This window comes from Bombyx mandarina, chromosome 24, assembly GCF_030267445.1.
Source record: "Bombyx mandarina strain Sakado chromosome 24, ASM3026744v2".
NCBI classification, from domain to species: Eukaryota; Metazoa; Arthropoda; class Insecta; order Lepidoptera; family Bombycidae; genus Bombyx; species Bombyx mandarina.
This window is the reverse complement of record NC_143230.1, coordinates 7,682,749-7,705,009: the sequence shown is the minus strand read 5'-3', so window position 1 is coordinate 7,705,009 and position 22,261 is coordinate 7,682,749. Positions and strand designations below refer to the sequence as shown.

At 35.7% G+C, this 22,261-nt stretch overlaps 1 protein-coding gene and 1 long non-coding RNA gene across 3 annotated transcripts; one reads left to right on the top strand and one right to left on the bottom strand.

Moving 5' to 3' along the window:
* The first annotated feature begins 3,076 nt into the window (after positions 1-3,076).
* LOC149500021 (uncharacterized) lies at positions 3,077-8,970 on the top strand. Its single transcript, XM_089738174.1, has 2 exons — positions 3,077-6,203; positions 6,524-8,970. The coding sequence occupies exons 1-2, from the start codon at positions 6,069-6,071 to the stop codon at positions 8,390-8,392; spliced, it is 2,004 nt and encodes a 667-aa protein (XP_089594300.1). The 5' UTR covers positions 3,077-6,068; the 3' UTR covers positions 8,393-8,970.
* LOC114251519 (uncharacterized) lies at positions 8,018-21,076 on the bottom strand. 2 transcript variants are annotated; one of them, XR_016325344.1, is made up of 4 exons: positions 20,141-21,076; positions 19,082-19,167; positions 12,274-18,358; positions 8,018-9,365 (listed from the first exon to the last, which is right to left on the bottom strand). It is a non-coding gene; the product is annotated as an uncharacterized LOC114251519 (long non-coding RNA). The 2 variants fall into 2 exon arrangements; XR_016325345.1 differs by having other exon boundaries at positions 18,117-18,358; positions 20,141-20,339.
* Positions 21,077-22,261: the final 1,185 nt, after the last annotated feature.

The window sequence follows — 22,261 nt, the reverse complement described above, 5'->3', positions numbered from 1 at the left end:
GGGATCAGACAAGCTACAAACTGTTTTTGATGGTAGTAGGCAGCGGCTTGGCTCTGCCCCTGGCATTGCTGAAGTTCATGGGCAACGGTAATCACTCACCATCAGGTGGGCCATATGCTCGTCTGCCTACAAGGGCAATAAAAAAAAAAAACCTGTAAAAGCTCAAATGGTGTCAGCCTAAATGACTGTTTACACACTGGTCCAGCTCTTTAACAGGACATTATCGATATTATCTTGTCTTAGAACTCATCCCGTAGTTTTCAGCACTGACATTTGTATGATGTTCAGAAAGTTCAATAAGATTATTTGTGGCTTTAGCTGTACAGAAAGATATGCATTTGGACCAGATTGATATTTGCACTGCAATTTTAAACGGAGATATTGATGAAGAAATCTATACGAAAAGGCCGAAAAATATAGAAGAATATCTAGAAAAGATAATTAATTAGACAAAGGGTGCTACATGATTTAAACCAAGATAAAGAAAACAGTATGAAAATTAAATAAAGCCATCTATGGATTAAAACAATCAGGAAGACAGTGGTACAAGAAACTAGATGCCGAATTAAAATCAATAGGTTTCAAACCTACCAAAATTGATCCATGCATGTACATATACGCGAAAGACGGAGTAACAATTATTATTAGTATATATGTGGACGATATTATAATTGCGTGCAAATCTCAAGAAAAAGTAGATAATATCAAGAAATTACTTATACAGAGATTTGAAATGAGAGACTTGGATGAAATTAATTACTGTCTCGGAATAAGTTTCAAAAGAGATGAAAAGCAAATGATACTTTTTTTTGCTTAGATGTGTGGACGAGCTCACAGCCCACGTGGTGTGAAGTGGTTACTGGAACCCATAAACATCGACAACGTAAATGCGCCCCCCACCTTGAGATATAAGCTCAAAGGTCTCAAGTATAGTTACAACGGTTGCCCCACCCTTCAAACCGAAACGCATTACTGCTTCACGGCAGAAATAGGCAGGGCGGTGGTACCCACCCGCGCGGACTCACAAGAGGTCCTACCACCAGTAAATATATATACTGATACTGAGCCAAAGACAGTATATTGAAACTATATTAGAAAAAATTGCTAAGATTTGAAAACCAGCATCTACTCCCATGGATACTGAAATTAACTAAAGGCACAAGTCCAACCAAGGAAGAGAACATACCCTACCAAAACCTTATAGAATCACTTATGTACTTAGCTGTTGCCACACGTCCTGATATAATGTTTGCAGTAAGTCAGCTTAGCCAGTTTAACAACTGCTACACATCTGAACATTTTAAATCAATTCTGCGATTTTACAAGGAACTAAAGACTTAGGTCTGACTTACATAAAAGGAAACATGAAGCTTGAAGGAGCAGCTGTGACTGGCTAAGTATTTATATATGGCGGAACACCAATAAGTCAGGAGGCTAAGAAGCAAAGAACAGTCGCACTTAGTACAGCTGAGGCGGATCTACCTGAGCAACCCTGCCTGCTGATTCGTTTATCGTACCATCAAACGATACAATGAAGACTCTAGTGTAGATGACAGGTCAAGAAGTGGTCGCCCTCGGTCTGTTAGGACTCCAGCAATGATAAAAGCTGTGAAGGCGCGAATTCAAAGAAATCCCAAACGTAAGCAGAAACTGTTGGCCCTTCAGATGGGGTTAAGCAGAACCACGGTGAAAAGGGTGTTAAATGAAGACTTACGGCTTCGGGCATATCGAAGAAAAACAGGACATCGTTTGAATGCTCGTCTAATGGACCTGAGACTAAAGAAATGCCGCGCTTTGTTGAAGCGGTATGCGGGAAAAAAATATCGGGAAATTCTTTTTTCGAATGAAAAAATTTTTACCGTAGAAGAGAGCTACAACAAACAAAATGATAAGGTGTACGCACACAGTAGTGAAGAAGCGAGCAACCGTATTCCGCGTGTCCAACGAGGTCATTTTCCATCCTCGCTCATGGTATGGTTGGGAGTTTCTTATTGGGGCTTAACAGAGGTACATTTTTGTGAGAAAGGTGTAAAAACGAATGCAGTTGTGTATCAAAATACAGTCCTGACGAACCTTATGGAACCTGTTTCTTATACCATGTTCAATAACAGGCACTGGGTATTCCAACAAGATTCGGCGCCAGCTCATAGAGCGAAGAGCACACAAGACTGGCTGGCGGCGCGTGAAATCGACTTCATCCGGCACGAAGATTGTCCCTCCTCCAGTCCAGATTTGAATCCGTTAGATTACAAGATATGGCAACACTTGGAGGAAAAGGCGTGCTCAAAGCCTCATCCCAATTTGGAGTCACTCAAGACATCCTTGATTAAGGCAGCCGCCGATATTGACATGGACCTCGTTCGTGCTGCGATAGACGACTGGCCGCGCAGATTAAAGGCCTGTATTCAAAATCACGGAGGTCATTTTGAATAAACTTTAGTGTCATAAGAATCTATGTTTTGTTAAGTTCATTTTGGTATATGAATGGTTACATAATGAATAAACTTGTTTCAATTATTTTACATTAAACATGTGACAGAATTTATGACCTGACTAGGTATACATATAATAAATACATATAATAATAACACATACACATTTACATTACAATCATAATATTAATATATTTACATATTTATAAGAATTACATGCGACACCGCCACGATAAAATAACTGCAATAGAATGTGCAAATAAAACGCACATTCAAACGGTACTTGCAGTGGAGTGTGCGGCGAGACAACCCCGGTCCGGCGCATCGTCCCAACCTACAGTGATTCTCACGTCTTGACGCAGATCGCATGTCGCTTATCGCTAAATCACTGATTTACATAATTCATTAATTCCTATATTCGTTTTGTTTAAATTCAGTTTTCACCTTACTTTCTTTCTTCATCTATCTCACAATTCTATTGACTAATTCTTCGCTTGTAATTGTACTACCTGCTTGTGTTGTGTTCAAACTATTGTATGTAAATTAATAATAAACCTTGACGATCAGTAATTAATTTTATTGACTTTGTGGTGCAATACAAATCAACAAAAACGATTTATCCTAAAACACAATGGTGTTGGTTTTTGTTGATTTGTCAATGGACACGATCATCGGTTATATTTAACATATTATACAATTTGGTTGTATTGTCATCGGTCGGCTGGGTTTACGTTTAGTAGTGAAAAAGTTTTGAGTTTAATTTTGAGTGTGCGATATCGTACACCTTAGGACCCTGCATTGAGTACTTCAGATCATCACGAGTAATCGTCACGAGACGGGCATCTGGCACTTAAAAGATTGTTAAGAAATTTTATAAGATTAACCAACTCGTCCTATCTGGGTTGACGTCACTCGCCTTATTGACGCGTGTGACGTGCTGCTGCGTACCCGACACCAATAATGGATACAAACTACCAACAATTATATCACACATTTAATGTAAATGGATGATATTGAACTTTTTGCCAAAACTGATAACGGCTTAACTGTGAAGCCAGGAAGTGAAGAACCAACTATGAATGATCGCCATGTCGAAATGACACAGTTCATCGTCATCAAACATACACAGTATTCGTCCGTATCGGTAGATCACGAAATACCGTCTATATCAGCTTGTCAAAGTTAAGAATCCAATACTTCAAATCAAATTAGAAGTTGGAAAGATAACTTCTCAGAAAGATATACAGTATTTCGATTACATGTCAGACCAGGAATTTTTTACTTGCTATGGTGATATAACCGATTCATATAACTGCTCAGAAGGACAAGAATTAGAAGATGATTTCCAACTGGGAAGAAAGTTAAAAGAAATAAAAGACAAACATAAAAAAAACCTGAAAAGAACACAAGGCAATGAAGTGGATATGTTATACGGTAAAAGTAGACATTGCGTCAAATGTACAATGTCATGTATGTACAATGTCATTTTCCAGTAAATGTGCACATTGACCTCCTCGTTTGGGTATTGTGCATTCAAATAACATTTACAATTTTAAAGAAGGGAAATGTCCATTGACATACATACAAAATACAAAATCGCAAGTGCTAGTAATGTGGTGCGCATGCGCGTTTCGGCTAGTTTAGTAGGTGCTGCTATTTCACGTTACACATTTCGTGCGAGTGCTCTATCTATAATGTTATTATGTTTATGTACCGTACAATAACTACATTACAAATTAATGCCATGGTACTGAAGATTTCTGGATACAATTTAGGATATTTAGAGAAATAAGACTTAGGTAAGTTCAAATTATTATAATGATAAATTTAAAACTTTAAATTTTCTACAAAAAAAAATTTTTTTTAGTTGCAATTTTTTAAAAACAATGGAACAAAAAGAAAAAGACAGAGGGCATGAAAAAAGGAATTGTGATAAAACCAATTATGACGAGTGAAATGAATTCTAGGTGTCAAGTGAATCTTATAGATTTATAGACACAACCAGATAATAAATTTAAATTTGTATTAAATTATCAAAATCATTTAACGGTTACTCTCACTTAAATTATCAAGATCATTTAACTTTTAACATGTACTGCGCCCACTAAAAATAAAAATTGCGTCAGAAGTAGCAAAACAACTTATGAACATTTTCACTCTTTTGAGAGCCTCATTAATTCTCCAATGTGATAATGGTAGGGCGTTTGTAAATAAAGTTATCCAAGAATTAGAAAATGTGTGGGATGGAGTGAAAATAATACACGGGAAGCCTCGCCATTCCCAAAGCCAGGGCTCGATAGACCGAGCTAATCTAGATGTTCAAAATATGCTTACAACCTGGCTTATCACAAACCAAACAACCAAGTGGTCAGAAGGTTTAAAATATGTTCAACTGATGAAAAATAAAGCTTTTCCTGAGGGTATAAAGCAAACTCCCTATGAAGCTTTATTCGGAACAAGAATGAAATTTGGTTTGAAAAGATCAAATTTACCTATGAAATCTGTTGAACAGCTGGAAACAGAAGAAGAGTTAGACAATTACTAGAAAGAGTACCCAATTCGCCACATAGCAAAGGCGCAAAAAACGATGAATTTTCCATTGAAACGCTAGACAATTTTGGATGATGGTTTATTAGCAACCAAATTGAAGATAAAGATGGAAATTTTGAGTTAAATTCTGTTTTAAACGAGAAGGAAATTTTAATTGATAATGCTGGAAAGAAAGCAAGGGAAAATTTAGAAAATGAAGCTATCAAAATGCGTAATCTTTCGAAAGAAAAAATTCCTGCTGCTGTGATTGATAACAATGTTAAGAGTTTCCATTCCAGACGTTGATTGTGGTAAAACGGATCCAAAAAATTTGATTTGCGTTGTTTTATCTAGAGATGGCGATAAAAATTTATATAAATTAGGAACAATCTTATTCTGGGCATGAATTCGCCATTTGCGAACAACAGAAGATGTTTCTCAAGATGTTGAGAAATCGGTAAGAAAAATTATAGGAATGCAGTCCATTACTGGTGGACAAAATTTTAAAAGATGCATCTGTAAAGGAACATGTTCCTCAAAAAAATGCAAAAAATGCTGGAATATTATGTAATTCCAAGTGCCACAATAGCAATTCTTGCTCAAATAAATAAAACATTTTTTCATTATGAAAGATCATTGGGCGTTTTTTACCCGCTTTTTTTAAAGTCGCGAACATAAACCAAAACACTTTTAAATCATAGTGCTTCCAATCATATTTAATATTATGTGGTTATTTTAATTCATAACAATGGGAAAATGGAAATAAAAGTAAAATGAAATTCATATTTTAAGTTGACTATTTGTCCTAATTACTAAATATGACCGCTCAGTAAGTTAAAATATCACTCCGTGGTATTTTCGTAAAGTCAACCTGACTGATATCCGATAAGTGGGTGTGCATGTTGCGTTCTCTTTCTCGCCCATTGTCGTAAAACAGGTTTGGTTGCGCTCGCGCAGGTAGCTAGCTTATCTTACTACAACGCAGTCCTTCGTCATCCGTCGTAGCGATCTGTGTTTTACTGTGTTCCCATTGTGTTCTGAGTCTACTAATTACCTACTGCTTGTTTACTGGATTTTGTTTGCCTTCGTGTTGGATTTGGCTGTGAAATGGAACGACGAAATAGTTGTGTGTCGTGTGAGCGATCTGTTCTACGTCGTAGAAGACATCGTCTTACACAAATGTTTTTAGAAAGATATCATGACTATGCAGTACTATTATTACAAGAAATAATGCCACGGGAGGTAAGTTTCTCAATATTTATTATATATATTAAACATTCCTGTTATATACATCCTGTAACAAAAGCTAGGCAGCTATTTTTTCTTTCGGGATTTCCATATTGGTTCCATAGAAAAAGTTGTTTATGACGGTTAGAATGCCCCCTAAAATATTACTACACTACATTGTATGAATAAGTACTCACAGCCACGTCAGCCAGCTGTGACGTCATACCAGTCCTTTTCAACCATTGAAACTGTTCATTCCTTGGTCATAGTGTATTTCGTTGTGACCTTTATTATTATGATTATCAATTAATAACCGTAAAATAAACTTGTTACAGATTGCTTTTGATGGAACACTATCAATATGCAACCCTTGCTGGCTGAGATTTTATCGCGCAGTGCAAGTCCGGCCAGTAGACGATCCATTACCTCAGCAAGTTCAAGAACCATTACCCCAGCAAGTACAAGAAGAGGAAGTCCAAGAAATAGTAGTTGACGTTCAACAACAACAAGACATAGGTCTTATGACTATTCCTGGATATTTGCGTGTATCTAATACTGCTCGACGCTGTGTTTTTCAAAACTGCAGAAACGTACCAGCAAATGCTGTGCCAAAATATGTCAGGTTACATTTTTTTCGTATTAATAAGCTATTCATACCAAAACTTGCTCGAGTTTGCCAACCCCATATGATAAACAATGAATGGGAAGATCTACTTAATGAGCAAATACCTCTTCATGAAAACTTTAATAGTGCTCATGTTCTCGATATTATCGAGCTGTATGAATGGAGATTGGAACGAGGAACTCAGTTGGACTTCGAAAATGTTGAGGAGATAGATGACAATGAACTACATTTTTATACGGGTATGGATAAAATTCAATTCAATAATATTTTGAATCAAACATCTTCTCTACGTGATAGAACCAACAGTTCTGCTACTGTTTTGGGACTGTATTTAGTTAAAATAAGAACAGGTGAACCAGACGAGCGTATAGCTTCTATGTTTAATATGTCGAGAAGAACATTGGAACGAAAACTAAAAATAGCTCGAGAATGTTTATCTGAAGAGTTTGTTCCCCGCCATCTGGGTTTGGATCACATGACGAGAGAAGATGTAGTAGCTCGCAACTTAACCATCCCGAGTCATATTTTTGGAGGTAACCAGAATGAACCTGCCGCCATTCTTGTGTGTGATGGAACATACATATACGTGCAAAAAAGCTCCAACTTCCTTTTTCAGAGAAGAACGTATAGCCTGCACAAATTCCGCAACTTAATAAAACCCTTTTTAATTGTATGCACAGACGGCTATATTGTAGACGTATTAGGCCCGTATCCAGCTATTACTACGGATGCCGAAATAATGCGTCACATGATGGAGGAGGAAGTTTGGTATTGGTTTCTGAACGCCAACGATATTTTCATATTGGACCGCGGCTTTAGAGACTCTATCCCTGCCATCGAAGAGCATGGATATGATGCACATATGCCGCCAACAAGGACGAGAGGAGAGCAGTTGAGCACAGTAGATGCAAATAAATCACGTCTAATCACTATGTGTCGTTGGGTGGTAGAGACTATTAATGGTCGCTTTAAAAAAGACTTCAAAATATTCCGCCATGTTTATTTTAATGTAGCGCTTACAAATATGATGACTGATTTTAAAATAACTGCAGCACTTATCAATGCCACTTATCAGCCATATAGAGATAACGCTCATGCCGCAGAGTTTATAAATATAATAAATGAGAATATAAATAGAGAAAATGAATTGGCTGATTACGTGATTCGAAACAACTTAAACAGGCAAAGAGTTGCATTCACGCCGATAGAGGCAAACAATCCCGAATTAAGAGATTTTCCACAATTAACTTACGACGAGCTATTTTTATTTACCTTGGGAATATACCATTTGAAATTGGCCAAATCTTATTGCCATGAACACATGCGGCCAAACGGAGTGTATATAATGGAATTATACCATCGCAGAGAGTTGGTAGAAAATAAAATATTAATACGAGGCAGAATACAGTCTCGTCACATAAGAGCAAAACGCTATTATACATATATACTAATAAATCCGGCATTGCAAGGAAGACAAAGCCTCGAAGGGTATTACTGTTCCTGTATACACGGCCGCCGCACTGTAGGGAGTTGCGCGCACATCGCCAGTGTGGTATACTTTTTATCTTGGGCTATATAACAAGAAGAATTTCACGCACCTGCGGCGTTTTTAGACGAAACTCTTGTAGATTTGGATGCGGCAGAATAAAAGTAAAGAGAAAAACATGTTTTTTTTATTCCTTTTTTCCTCTTGAATTATTGCACAAAAAAGTAAAAAAAAATATATTTTTTTAATGTCCAGTTTCTCCTTATTCCCACGGCTCACAGATATGGGACCTATACCATTGTAAACTAGATTCAATTGCCTATCCACCAGACCTAATTTCATTTTTGTTCGCTGTAGGTAAGTGTCCCATACAAAGGTGCCCGATGTCCTTTCTATATGTTCTGTTATAGTTTTATAAAATGTAACTGCTATAATAAAGAAAAGTATGTTATTATTATTATTATTTGTTTGATTCCCATTGTATTTATTGGTCCTAAAAAACTAGGACGAAAATTGTATTTCTGAATTTTGGAATCATAACCTACGACATATTATATATGCATAGAAAAGTATGTTTTGTTTGTCATTTACATTTTTTAATCAAAATAATTTTCGTTATTAAAGCCTTTTGTATTATGTTTAATTAAATAAATATTTTTTTATTGCAACAACATTTTTAATTTATTTGTATTCCAACTTTTCTTAAACATGAAGGTAAAAGTATACATTTACCAGAACGTGAACGCAAGAGTACACATTTGCCGGGAAATGTACATAGCATTATATTCATTCATTGTTTCATTCATTCTGTGTTTGCGAAAACGCCACCGTCACTTATGCGTCCTTGGCACCCAATGTTTACGAATAAAAAGCTATATTCTGCATCTACCAACGCTAAAAGTACAACGCTGTAAAATCCTTTATAGTTTTAATATTCACTGCCGCTAACAATTGGCTTTTGTATGTGTAACGTGCTTTCCATCTATACTTCCTAAGCAATACGGAAAATTTCACCTTTCAAAAAAGTATTCGCAATTTGTAGCCACTGTTGAGATGTTGACGGTAGCTGGAACAAAAATATAAGAGTAAGTATATGTGTCTTTAACACTAGATTTACCAGACCAGTCATTTTGACTGGTCGTGCAACTTCAATTCAAAATTACTACTACATTAAATATTTGCTTTCCAAAATGATGTTATGACTTTTGTAGGTATAAGTAGAGAATATATTTTATGAACTTAATTTTACTTTATATAATGTTAGTAACAAATATATTTTTTGTTATAATTATTTATACAAGAACCAGTCAAAATAACTGGTGCATGTTTCTAGGAAGAAATGTATGATTTCGGGAGAATCATGAGACCGTGAAAATACAAATAGTGCCCATGCTTCTTTTGTTCATTACGTTATCGTTATCGAGCCGATTTGGGCGACTACGGTATCTATACGATTTTTTACGAGTACTTAGTCCAAGCGATCTCCAAACGTAATCATTCATCTTTACCCATACAGTGACACGTAATAAACATTTATGAGTATTTGAAAAATATTCAAATATATGTTCTTCAGCAAGTAGCCTGCGTATCGTTACCCCCTAAAAATGTCAAAACGAATAAAAGTTTCTACATATTTAGAAAATGCAACAAACATACCTCAGGATTGTTCAGATGTGGAAAGTGAATTATTTGATAGCGACGGTGAATTATTAGATACACAAATTGCTCCACAAGGCAATGATGAAAATAGTGCTAATATCTTGAGTAGTGATGAGGAAGTTCTTGATGAAGACAATATAAATCAGTCAAGTGACAGTGATTGCGAAAATATGCCAAACAAACGCACGAGACGATGCATGCGATTCCCTTCCAGTTCTGAAGATGAAGATGGAAGTAACGTACCAAATCAGCAAACTGAAATTGCTGCAGACGGAACTATTTGGACGAGAATTGAAGAAGGAGGTGTTGTTGGTAGATTACCAATTCATAGTGCTTTCAAAGATGTACACGGGCCAACAGCACATGCTAAAAGAAACATTATGAAAGGGAATCTAAGTAGTGCGTTCCTATTATTGATTGACAATCATATTTTGGAACATATACGAATTTGCACAGAGTTAGAAGCCTCTCGAGTTTGGAGGAAAACCTGGACAATTACGCAAGAAAAATTGAAAGCATTTCTTGCAATATTGTACGCACGCGGGGCATACGAAGGAAATACTTTGAGACTTCAATACTTGTGGAATAAAAAATGGGGACCATCATTTTTTTCTAGCACTATGAGTAGACGAGATTTTACAGATATTTTACGATACATTCGGTTCGATAAAAGAAATCAGAGGAGTCAACGCTTGCAAACAGACAAATTCGCGTTAGTCTCAGCAGTTTGGGATAAATTTATTGAAAACAGTCAAAATTGCTTCAAACCGGGAGCTTATTTACTGTGGATGAGCAACTTTTTCCAACGAAGGCCAGATGCAGATTTACTCAGTATATGCCAAACAAACCCCATAAATTTGGCATCAAATTTTGGTTAGCGTCTGATGTAGAAACAAAATATGTGGTAAATGGCTTTCCATATTTAGGAAAAGACGAGACTCGAAATGCATCAACTCCCCTAAGCGAATTTGTCGTAATGAAACTTCTTGAACCGTACACCATGAAGGGTAGAACTGTAACAACTGATAATTTTTTTACAAGTATTCCTTTGGCGTTGAAATTACGATCTAAAAGCACTTCGTTACTTGGAACAATACGCGCAAACAAGAGGAAACTGCCGAAAATTTGCAAACTGAAAAAAGACAGCATGGCACGTTTCTCGACGTTGTTGTACCAATCTAATGGATGCACACTTACTGTTTATAACAGCAAACCAAATAAAAAAGTACTTTTACTAAGTACAAAACATAAACACATCAAAATTGATAAAGCAGCTAAAAAAATACCTGAAACTGTATTGTTTTATAATAAAACTAAATTTGGCGTCGATGTGACTGATCAAATGGCACGAAAATATACGGTGAAGTCTGGTTGCAGAAGGTGGCCACTTCAAGTGTTTTTCAATATTTTAGATTTAGCCGGAATAAATAGCTGGATATTATACAAAAACACAACAGGAGAAAATATCTCACGGAGAGACTTTCTGTTTCGATTAGCAGAAGAACTTGCTTCAGAATATCAGACTTCAAGGCAAAAACCACACGAAGCTGATATATCAACTACCGCTGGCACGGTTTCTGTGCGCAAATGGTGTCAAATAGGATATTGCAATAACAATAAGACTACAAATATTTGCAATAAATGCAAGAAAAGTCTATGCGGAAAGTGTACAAAAAGCAAAATCTACATATGTAGAAATTGTGAGCGATAAACTGTAAAAATTAAGTCTTTTGTTATTTGACAATGTCCATAAATCCATTTTTGTATAAAAATTAATATTGTTGAATTCTTTTTACCATTTTTTAAGAGTGAATAAAGACTGGAAACTCAGTTAAGCATTTTTTTATACACCAGTCATATTAACTGGTTATGGTAGAAATACGTATATTTAAATGGCTGGTAAATCTAGTGTTAATAAACGTTCATTTCTATTATTTCAGAGTAACGAAGAAAAAGAAAACACTCTCACTGTAAACGAAACATCGGTAAAAAAGGTGTTCGTCACCCCAAAAGCCACTCCAAAACCGTTTCGCAAAAAGAGCCAAAAGAACAAGAAGATATAACACAACAAGATGCTTTAAAAACATTTATGAAACTAGAAACACGAACAGGGATGAAAGTACGCATTTGAAGAGTATGTTTCTATGAAACTTAAACAATTAAAAAACAGTTAAGCGGTGTTTCTAGTATAGTTCATTGATGAAACAATGGTGGCTTTTCGTGGCCGAATTACTTTTATACAATATATACCCAGAAAGCGACATAAATATAGAATAAAATTATTTAAAATTTGCGATAACGATGGATATACTTACAACTTAATTGTATATGAAGGAAAAAAACTATGTCAACCACACAAAACGTATCCTGTGTAAAATTATAATACTTGAACGCTGGAAGAAGTATTGTAACTGATAATATACATATTACTATACAATTGTCACATTGTCTAATAATTTACTACAAAAAAGCACTCATTTATTGGGAACTCTCGGAAAGAACCAGGAAAGGGCTACCAAAAGAGTTATTCAAAGAGAAACTGAAGAAAGGCGAGACTTGTGTTATAGAAAAGGAAGAGTGAGTTTTAATTCTATGATGGAAAGATAAGCGTGATGTGTTGGCTCTATCAACTCGGAATACACCTGGTTTTGTCAATAAAGTGACTGTGAAACCAACATTGAGAGCAGATTATAATCGTCATAAATATGCTATTGATTACTCAAATCAGATGTGTAGTTATTCTAATCTTGCAAGAAGATGCTTACATTGGTTCCAAAAATTAGCTATTGAGCTTTTATTTTGCACATATTTGATCAATGCATTTATATTGTCCAAAAAATTTAAATTAAATCTGACATCAAAAAAATATACAATAACAACATTTAAGGAAAATATTTGCCGTGCATTATTTAGTCTTGGCCAACCAAGGATATAAAGTCACGAAAACCAAACTCGCTCAGCTACACACCAATTTGAAAAGTCTCCTTTGGTCGACCGTTGCAACAGAATAGTTAAGAACACTACATTTAAGCCCATCTCTATCTAGATTTAATAGGAAATGACAGTTGTACATATTGCAACTCGATATTTGTGACATAATCCATTACTTAATTGTTCAATTGTTCAACCTCATTGCTTGTTTCGCGAGTGATATATGCGATATTTAAAACTTCATTCATATTACAAATTCATTAAAACACATTGAATTCAATATAATTATTGTGAAACGAAGTGATGAAGAAAAACAGAAATACTGATTTGGCTTAAAGGACGTTGCTTCCAAGCCAGTAAAATTTATTAAAAAAAAGATCAGTTTGTACATTGAACCTGGTTTTTTGTTTCATCATCCAACTCATTACAAAACAACATTGACTAAAGTTTGAATTTGAATTGGTTGTAAAACCACGTGAAGATCCGAAAACAAATGTGATTTGCATAGCCTCAATAACAGATACCAAAAATAAGCCATATAGGAATAAGACAAACTGAAAATATGATCAAACCATTCTATTCAGCAAATAATTTAACACTTAATATTAAAAAAATCTGTGATAACTATGAAATATGCATTAAAAATAAATCTAGAACTTAAATTAAATATGGATTGATGTATCATCTAGGTCCAGCAACTTACTCTTTTGAAATTGTCTCTATAGATACCACTGGTGGATTTGGTGGCTCTTGCTCTACAATAATATATCTATATCTTCTGGTAGACCACTTCAGGAAACCGACTAAAAATCCCTTTTCCTCATCCACGCCATCTATCGGCTTTGTGAAGATCTATAACTCGCCTCCTAACGGGCGAAGAAGACGAAGTGAGTCGACGCTTCGCACCGCGCGCGCAACAGTAAAAAATAACGATTTATTCAAAAATACTGTTTTCGCAAGAACTTTGCTATTCAAACTTGTTCGTTGTGTCTGTATGTCTTACACTCCAGCAATCCAGAACAGTGCCCCAGTGGCGGATTTACCCTAAGGCCCGGTAAGCCGGGCCTAGGGCGGCCAGATTTAGGGGTGGCCCCAATCTTCTCAAAAAACTTATTATAACGTATGGCGGGGTTTTTTTGCAGCATCAACTCAGCGTTAGAAACTTCTTCAAACCCATTTCACTATCAAAAATTTATCAAGCACTCGTTGGTCAGCTCGTGCAGACGCATACAAAAGTTTACGCGAATCGTGGAATGAAATCCATTAAGAGTTAGTTTCCACCGAAAATTATACACAACAGAAGAGAGCCATTATATGCGAAGCCAGAGGTATTCGTTTGAAACTGGAACGTTTTGAAACAGCCGTCATGACTGTTTTCTGGGGATGTTTACTGGATCGCATTAACGCCACAAGTAAAAAGCTTCAGATTGTGGAAATTGACATTACCGTTGTCATAGAAATAGTTCTAAGGTACTAATACATTTTATTGGCGAAACACGTAATAATTTTGATGAATTTGAGAACAACGCCAAAGAATTGGCCATTTCTTGTGAATATGAAAGGGATTTTAGACGCTGTAAAAAGCGTAAGCTTCCTGGCGAGAAATTAGATAAAGAGATGCAACAAACAAATGGTCGCGAAGTTTTAGAATTAATACTATTTTGGTCATCATTGATAAGATTTAAATAATTACAAAAACGGCGAGATGCATATACAGTGCTTAACAATTTTTTCCTATAGTGATTTTTTTATAGTTTAAGTGAATTTAAATATTGCTATTAACTGCTGAAAAGCACAATATCAATGGAGGTAAACGAGGGGGGCGGGTCTCACCCGCCTGTCTCAATAAAACCGCCACGGCCTACGGATGAAGGAGAAGGCGTAGGCTCTGGACGGTCGGACTGCGGCGATGAGAGAGATGCGTATCTGCTTTACTACAAACCGAATTACAAAAGATAATATCCGGAAAACTCAATCAACACAGACTTTAAAGTGTACGTGGAATCCACTAACGACGAGAGATTAGGCAACAAGAGCCCTATATATTTAAATCATATTTTCGCAATGGACATAAAAGGTGTGACGGATATTCAGAGGGTGAATGCCAATAAAATAGCCGTTATTTTCAAGCAATATAATACGGCCAATAATTTTATTAATAACACCACTTTCCTCACAAAATATGAAATGAAAGCGCTCATACCGGAAGCGCAAATTGAAAAAACCGGCATCATTAGATTTGTTCCAGCGAATACATCTAACAAAGAACTTTACTCAAGACTTTCTTCAATTTATGAAATAGTGGCAATAAGAAGGATTTTCAAAGACAGCAGGACAAGACCGTATTCCGTTGCAGACTGTAAGCATCACCTTTTTATCTAATGTCTACCTAATAATGTACAACATGATCTATTCTCGTACAGAGTTTTCGAATACATGCCACCAGTACTACAGTGCTATAGGTGTTTTAAATTTCATCATTCAGCAAAGATTTGTAATGGTAAACAAAGATGTAGTATTTGAGGAAGCGAGCACTTGTATAAAGAATGTAATAAACCAACAGAAATCAGCTGCATAAATTACAGTGGGCCTCATCTTGCGATATCTAGATTATGTCCCATTAAAACAAAGAAGATTATTGAAAAGAAAAACAACATATCATATGCAAGTGTCGCCTTAACAAAACAAGTTACCATCAATGAAACAGATTTCCCTCCACTCCCACTACCAAAACCACAACCTGTAAATAGTAACGTTATTGTAAATAAGTCTGTAAATATCTCCGCAAATAGGTCGTACAAGATGCAAATAAAGTTAAAATAGTCCATTCTAAAGATCTTAAAACTCAAATAATTTCCAACAACGATGTACTTATGGCCCTAGTGCAGACGTTGGTGGAATTATCCAATAAAGATGACAGTACACCCACTAATATTAAAACTATTCAAGATGCATTATTAAAACACTTAACATAATGAATTGTGTAGGGCTTAGTTCTACACAATCCGAGCTATGATTGTGCAGTATAACATTCAAAGTGCAAAAAGTAAAAAACCTTTTACAATCCAATTTTTAAACAACAAAGTATTGATATTTGCCTTCTTAATGAGACATGGTTCGAAGACAATAATTTTAAAATACCAGGATATAATATTTACAACAAAAATTGAAACAATGCATATAATGGAGTTGAAATACTGATAAAACCATACCTGAAGTATAATATATTAAATACCAGATTTTATATGAAGACATTCAAACAGTTGCTGTATCTGTATCAACTGGACATAGTGGTTTAACAATTCTCTGTATATACTGTCCACCTTCAAGTAGGCGTATTAGATTAGTAGAGTAATTAATAGACTGCATTACATTATTTCATGATCTACCAAAGCCCATATTTATGAGTGGTGACTTTAATGATCACCATATTGCATTTAGTTGTCAGTCAACGAAAGGTAGAGGTCAGGATTTATTTAATTTAATTGATTACTGGCGGTAGGACCTCTTGTGAGTCCGCGCGTGTAGGTACCACCACTCCGCCTATTTCTGGCGTGAAACAGTAATGCGTTTCGGTTTGAAGGATGGGGCAGCCGTTGTAACTATACTTGAGACCTTAGAACTTATATCTCAAGGTGGGTAGCGCATTTACGTTGTAGATGTGTATGGGCTCCCGTAACCATTTAACACCAGGTGGGCTGTGAGCTCGTCCAAGCATCTAAGCAATAAAAAAAAGGCAGATTTATATATTTTAAATGATGGTAGACCTACAACTATAAATCACCCTAGACAAACTGCTTCTGCCATTAATGTAAGCTTCATCAGTGGCAACCTCGCATCACTATGTGAATGGTCTGTCTGTACATGATGATACAATGGAAAGTTATCATTATCAAATTATAATTTGCGTAATTACTGGTGGTAGGACCTCTTGTGAGTCCGCACGGGTAGGTACCACCGCCCCGCCTATTTCTGCCGTGAAGCAGTAATGCCTTTCGGTTTGAAGGGTGGGGCAGCTGTTGTGACTATACTGAGACCCTAGAACTATATCTCAAGGTGTGTGGCGCATTTACGTTGTAGATGTCTATGGGCTCCAGTAACCACTTAACATCAGGTGGGCTGTGAGCTCGTCCACACAGCTAAGCAATAAAAAAAAAAAAAAAAAAAACCAACAATAACAGAGAATAACAGAGAATTTCATAACATAAAGATAAATATCATCTCAATTCCCCTGTAGATAGGTTCATATATAAAAAAACTGATAGGGCAACATACACAGCTCTTTCAAAAAGAAAGTTTAATGATTTGATTGATCCTATTTCAACCTATAATAATTTCTATTTTCATGATACTCTTAAAGAAATGTCAATTCCAAAGCTCACTAAAACAAACAATTTCATAAGCAGACCACCATCTCCTTTATGGAATAGTATATGTGAGCAAAGTGTTATTGCTTCATATAATGCATTAAAACTATATAGAAAAGAGTCTACTATTGAAAATTATATTAATTACAGAAGAAAAGATGCCCAGAAAAAGAGATCAATTTCAGAACAGAATAAAATTGGATGGAATAACTCATGTAACACTTTTAATAGAAATACTCACATAAGTAAAATTTGGAATTTATTAAAAACTAGCGACCCGCCCTCGCTTCGCTTCAGAAACATTAAATTTTATTATTGATAGGCGAGTCCCACAATGTTGCGCGTGGTACGACAATAACTGCGGGCGACGCCGCGGGGCGAAGCTAGTCTAAAGAAAGTAGCCTAAGTTACTCCTTATATCATCACCTACCTATTAGTGAAAGTCTCATCAAAATTGGTCCAGCCGTTCCAGAGATTAGCCGGAACAAACAGACAGACAAAAATTGTAAAAAATGTTATTTTGGTGTATTTATTTACCGTATATATATTCATATGCATGTAGTAAAAAGCGGTTATTTCAATATTACAAACAGACACTCTAATTTTATTTACATGTATAGATGTTCAAAGGCATAAGACCTAAGAATAAATCATATACAGATGAGTTTATATCTCCACTCTTGGATAAATTATCAGATAATAGCAACTTAATTGAAGTAGATCAACTGAACATTCCTTTTGAAATCAATAATGATAACTGAAATTCTAAATTTTTACTGGATCCATTTTCATGGTCTGAATTTTTAACAGGTTTGCACTCTAGACGAAATACAACTCCTGGCTTAGATAATTATCCTTACATTGTAATTCAAAACTTAATTGTATCTGCCCAAAAGTTGTTTTTTAACATTCTCAATTTGCTTTGGCGTAATAAATCTATTCCACAGTCATGGAAAACACAGTGTGTTGTCCCAATACTTAAGCCCAACAACTCTCCTGAGTTTGCTAGTTCTTAAAGACCACTTTCCTTGTCATCCTGTCTTGGTAAAATATTTGAAAAAGGCGTAGTAGGGCAGACAGTTTTACCTCTTTGATCTCTGACCTGAAAAATGCAAAACATAGAAAATTAAACACTGCTTGCGTATTTATAAAGAGGAAAGATTTGTTTGTTTGTTTATATTGAATAGGCTCCGAAACTACTGAAACAATTTGAAAAAATCTTTTACTGTTTGGAAGCTACACTATTCCCGAGTGACATAGGCTATAATCTTTTTTGAAAAAAATTAGGGTTCTTTACTAAAACTCCAATAATGTAACCCATGGTGTAAAAAATACCTAAAATTTCTTTACATCGCATGCCCTGCAGAAACTATTAATGATAGAATAAAATAATACTACGACTTTGTAGAACACATTATTACTTACAAAAAGTGTTGTGACAGCATATGTCTAACTATTATAGTTATGCCACAATAAGTTTACTTTTATTTTTAAAAATAAAATAACGTCAAATATCCTTGAAATTTTTGTTAAGGACCCGAGCGGAGCCGGAGCGAGCTGCTAGTATTGTATAAAATTATTGTAAGAGGTTACTTAGACTATAGCTCACTCGCTTATATGAATAGTTCTCATGTAAATAAATAAGACATATTGCAGAATAAGGCTTTAAGAATAATATCTGGTGCGATGTGCTCAACTCCCATAAGGGCCGTGGAAGTTGAGATAAAATTACTGTCTTTGATTTTGAGGCGAATCTTACTTGCTGAAAGATACTGTCTCAAACTAATAGCATCAAACAACACTCAAGTAATAAACAAAATTGTACCTTATATAGAAAGATCCCCAAGAGGAACATTAACAACAGCACAAGATCTACTATGCGGTAATTCTCCAACACTTTCATATATATTGCTGGAAATAGACAATAGTTTTTTTTTAATTAGAAAACAGTTTCCATAGCCATGTCACTCTTTCTCTCATCAGTGTATTTCACATCCGATTAATATAGTTCTACAGACAAGCAACAATAATTCGGAAATGCTTCAATTTTTGGAAGAAAATCCAATGTACTATGTTATCTACACTGATGGGCGCAAAGCAAGTGATTGTGTACATGAGTCGACTATTATCAAAGGCGGCAATCTGACTTTTGGACAATGATTGGTAAATCAGAAAAACGAATTATTGACTTTGTATTCCATCGGCAGTCACAAAACTCTTTGGAACGACATCTTAGATAAATAACAGGTTAACTATTAACCTTTATTTAATGCAGGTTTTGAACCGTATTCTTTGAAGGAGACGATTATATTCAAATCAATCTGTATTGACATATCAATAAAAAATTTTTGTCCAAATGCACAGATTGCCACCTTTGATAATAGACGACTCACATGCTGCTCTATATGATCCACAAGCAAAATTTTCTTCAAGTTTTATTCTGCATGAACCCTGCTCTATATTTACGGCAGAGGCGTATGCAGTGTATCAGGCATTAATTCGTATTCGCGAACTCAATAACATTAAATATTTTTTAATAATTTCTGATTCCTTGAGTTTCGTAACGGCTTTAACTACCCTCACAGTTAAATTCAAGTCTATATCCTTTACTTCATTAAACAAATAATTCACCAATACCACATTAAAAATATCCAAACTTTCTGTTTATGGGTGCCTTCCCACAAAGATACCTCTGGCAATGAAATGGCTGATAAAGCTGCATATGAAGGAGTTAATGCTGTTGACGTTAAAAATACAATGAATGTTCCTATGCCCGATTATTTGCAATGTATTGACCAGAATACTCAAAAATTGTGGTTAGAAATGTGAAAGAAAGATCAAGATACGAAAGGAAAATGGTATGGAAGCATACAAGAAAGCTTACCTGCAAGACCTTGGTTTCATCGTATGCAAGATGCTACTCAGACTTTATTACTATCATAAATAGACTGCGTTTTGGTCATAATACTGCACCGTAACACCTTGCTCGTCTCGGCATTATTGCGAATAAAACCTGCTCACATTGTAATTCAAGTGATGGAACTGTGGAGCACATTATCTTCGATCATAGATTAAACACTTCATACATAGATTATACACTTAATTTAATTGAGATCTTCGATTGTCAAAAATTTTTGATCGACAGACTAGTGTTGGCCAGTGAACTTAGTGACGTTGCAATTAACCCCCGTATCTTTAGTCGTTCTCACGAGCTTAACTCGACTCGACTCAACCTTATTAGAGCAAGATCCCAGGGCCCCCAGACGTCACGTTTTTTCTGACGAAAGAAATGTAGCCGATTGCGTAGTGTTAGTATGTACTAAGAACGCATGCCTACCTGCTACCTGCTCCTCAGACGGCCAATTTTCAAGTATCAGGTATTCAAGGTACATAAAATCACGACCTACTTCACGTTTTTTCTGAAAGCTGATTTTTATATTTTAGGCAATATCCTTAAAAATAAGTCGCCAATACTCCCAGACACTTTCCGTCGGCCGAATTGCTTTGCAGACGCTTTAAAGCTCCCAAAATAATGACCTAACTTCACTTAAATTCTGAAAGCTAATTTTTATATATGTCCACCAGACAACTATTTTAAAACCTCTTACAAAAAGACAGACCGATCCAAGGGGTCAATCATCCCCTAAATTTAATTTCATACCTTTGCGGGTAAGAGCGCGAGGGGCTTTATCCACGCGCATGAGACTGAGGTCCCGGTAACAAAATATTTATTTTAGTAATGGGAAGGATTAATTATCATTCTGAATTACATTTGCAAAAGATATACATTTCATTGATATGTTTTTGTTGTTGGCTTGCTGGTGCAGTCTTTACAATTTGCGTCCTTCTCGACAAATTGTGCATCTATGTCAGTTTTTTTTAACCCAAAGCATCACGTTCGCTGATTCCACTCATCCCACTGCTCAAGCAATCATCGTGATCGTCGCCGTCATAATCCTCTTTGCTGTTTTTCCTTACAAACAATATTTAGGTCATTAAAATATTCCTTTGCTTGATTATATTATTATATATGAATGAAAAAAAAAGTATTACGCGAAGCCGTGGGAATTATATAATTGGTCTATTAAATAGGGCTTTTGTGGTTTGTTTTTTATATCAAATAGTGAAGCTCTGGCATCGCGTAGCACGGCTCAAATTCGAGTTGTTGAAAAAAAAAAATTTTTTTTTATGCTGTCCATACTTTTTTTATGGAGGGTAGAAGTAAAAAGAACCATCTCAGTGTATTAAAAAGTATCCGCTGAAGGGCAGCAAATTAAGATGGTGCCATAATAGCAAATGGAAAGATTTTGAAAACAGCGCCATAAACTACCACACTTCTGGTATATTCCGATTTGCACTGCGAGCACTGTAAGGTGTGACATCAAATTAGTATACCGCGAAGTCGGTCCTTTAGTGTTATCGACGTTGTCATGGCGGTGTATTTTTTTTTATTGATTAGTTGGGTGGACGAGTTCACAGCCCACCTGATGTTAACTGGTTACTGGAGCCCATAGACATCTGCAACGTAAATGCGCCACCCATCTTGAGATATAAGTTCTTAAAGTCTCAAGTATAGTTACAACGGCTGCCCTACCCTTCAAACCGAAACGCACTACTGCTTCACGGCAGAAATAGGCAGGGTGGTGGTACCTGATCGTGAGGACTCACAAGAGGTCCTACCGCCTACACACAGATGTTTTCACTTCAGCAAAAAAATCTTGTTTAAATACAATTATATCTGAAAATAGAATATTAAAGTTATTGTCAGTTGAATTAATCGCCAAAACTAAGTATGTATACCTTTTAAGAAAAACGATAAAAATGATGAAGTGAAGATTTATGAAATCGTGTATTTCCTTAAGTTACTGCGACTGTGTACTGGCAGTCCTTAATTAACACTCATGCACTCAAACGAATCCCTGAGGGAAAAATTTAAAGAAATTAAAGTTCTCAATATCCCATCCCAGTACATTTTTGAAAATTCTATGTATGTTCGTAAACATAT

Bases quoted from the DNA above. Each gene is read 5' to 3' on its own strand.
- LOC149500021 (XM_089738174.1), top strand. From the start codon at position 6,069: ATGGAACGACGAAATAGTTGTGTGTCGTGTGAGCGATCTGTTCTACGT. The intron at 6,204-6,523 runs GTAAGTTTCTCA...AACTTGTTACAG, and splicing joins AAGAAATAATGCCACGGGAG to ATTGCTTTTGATGGAACACT.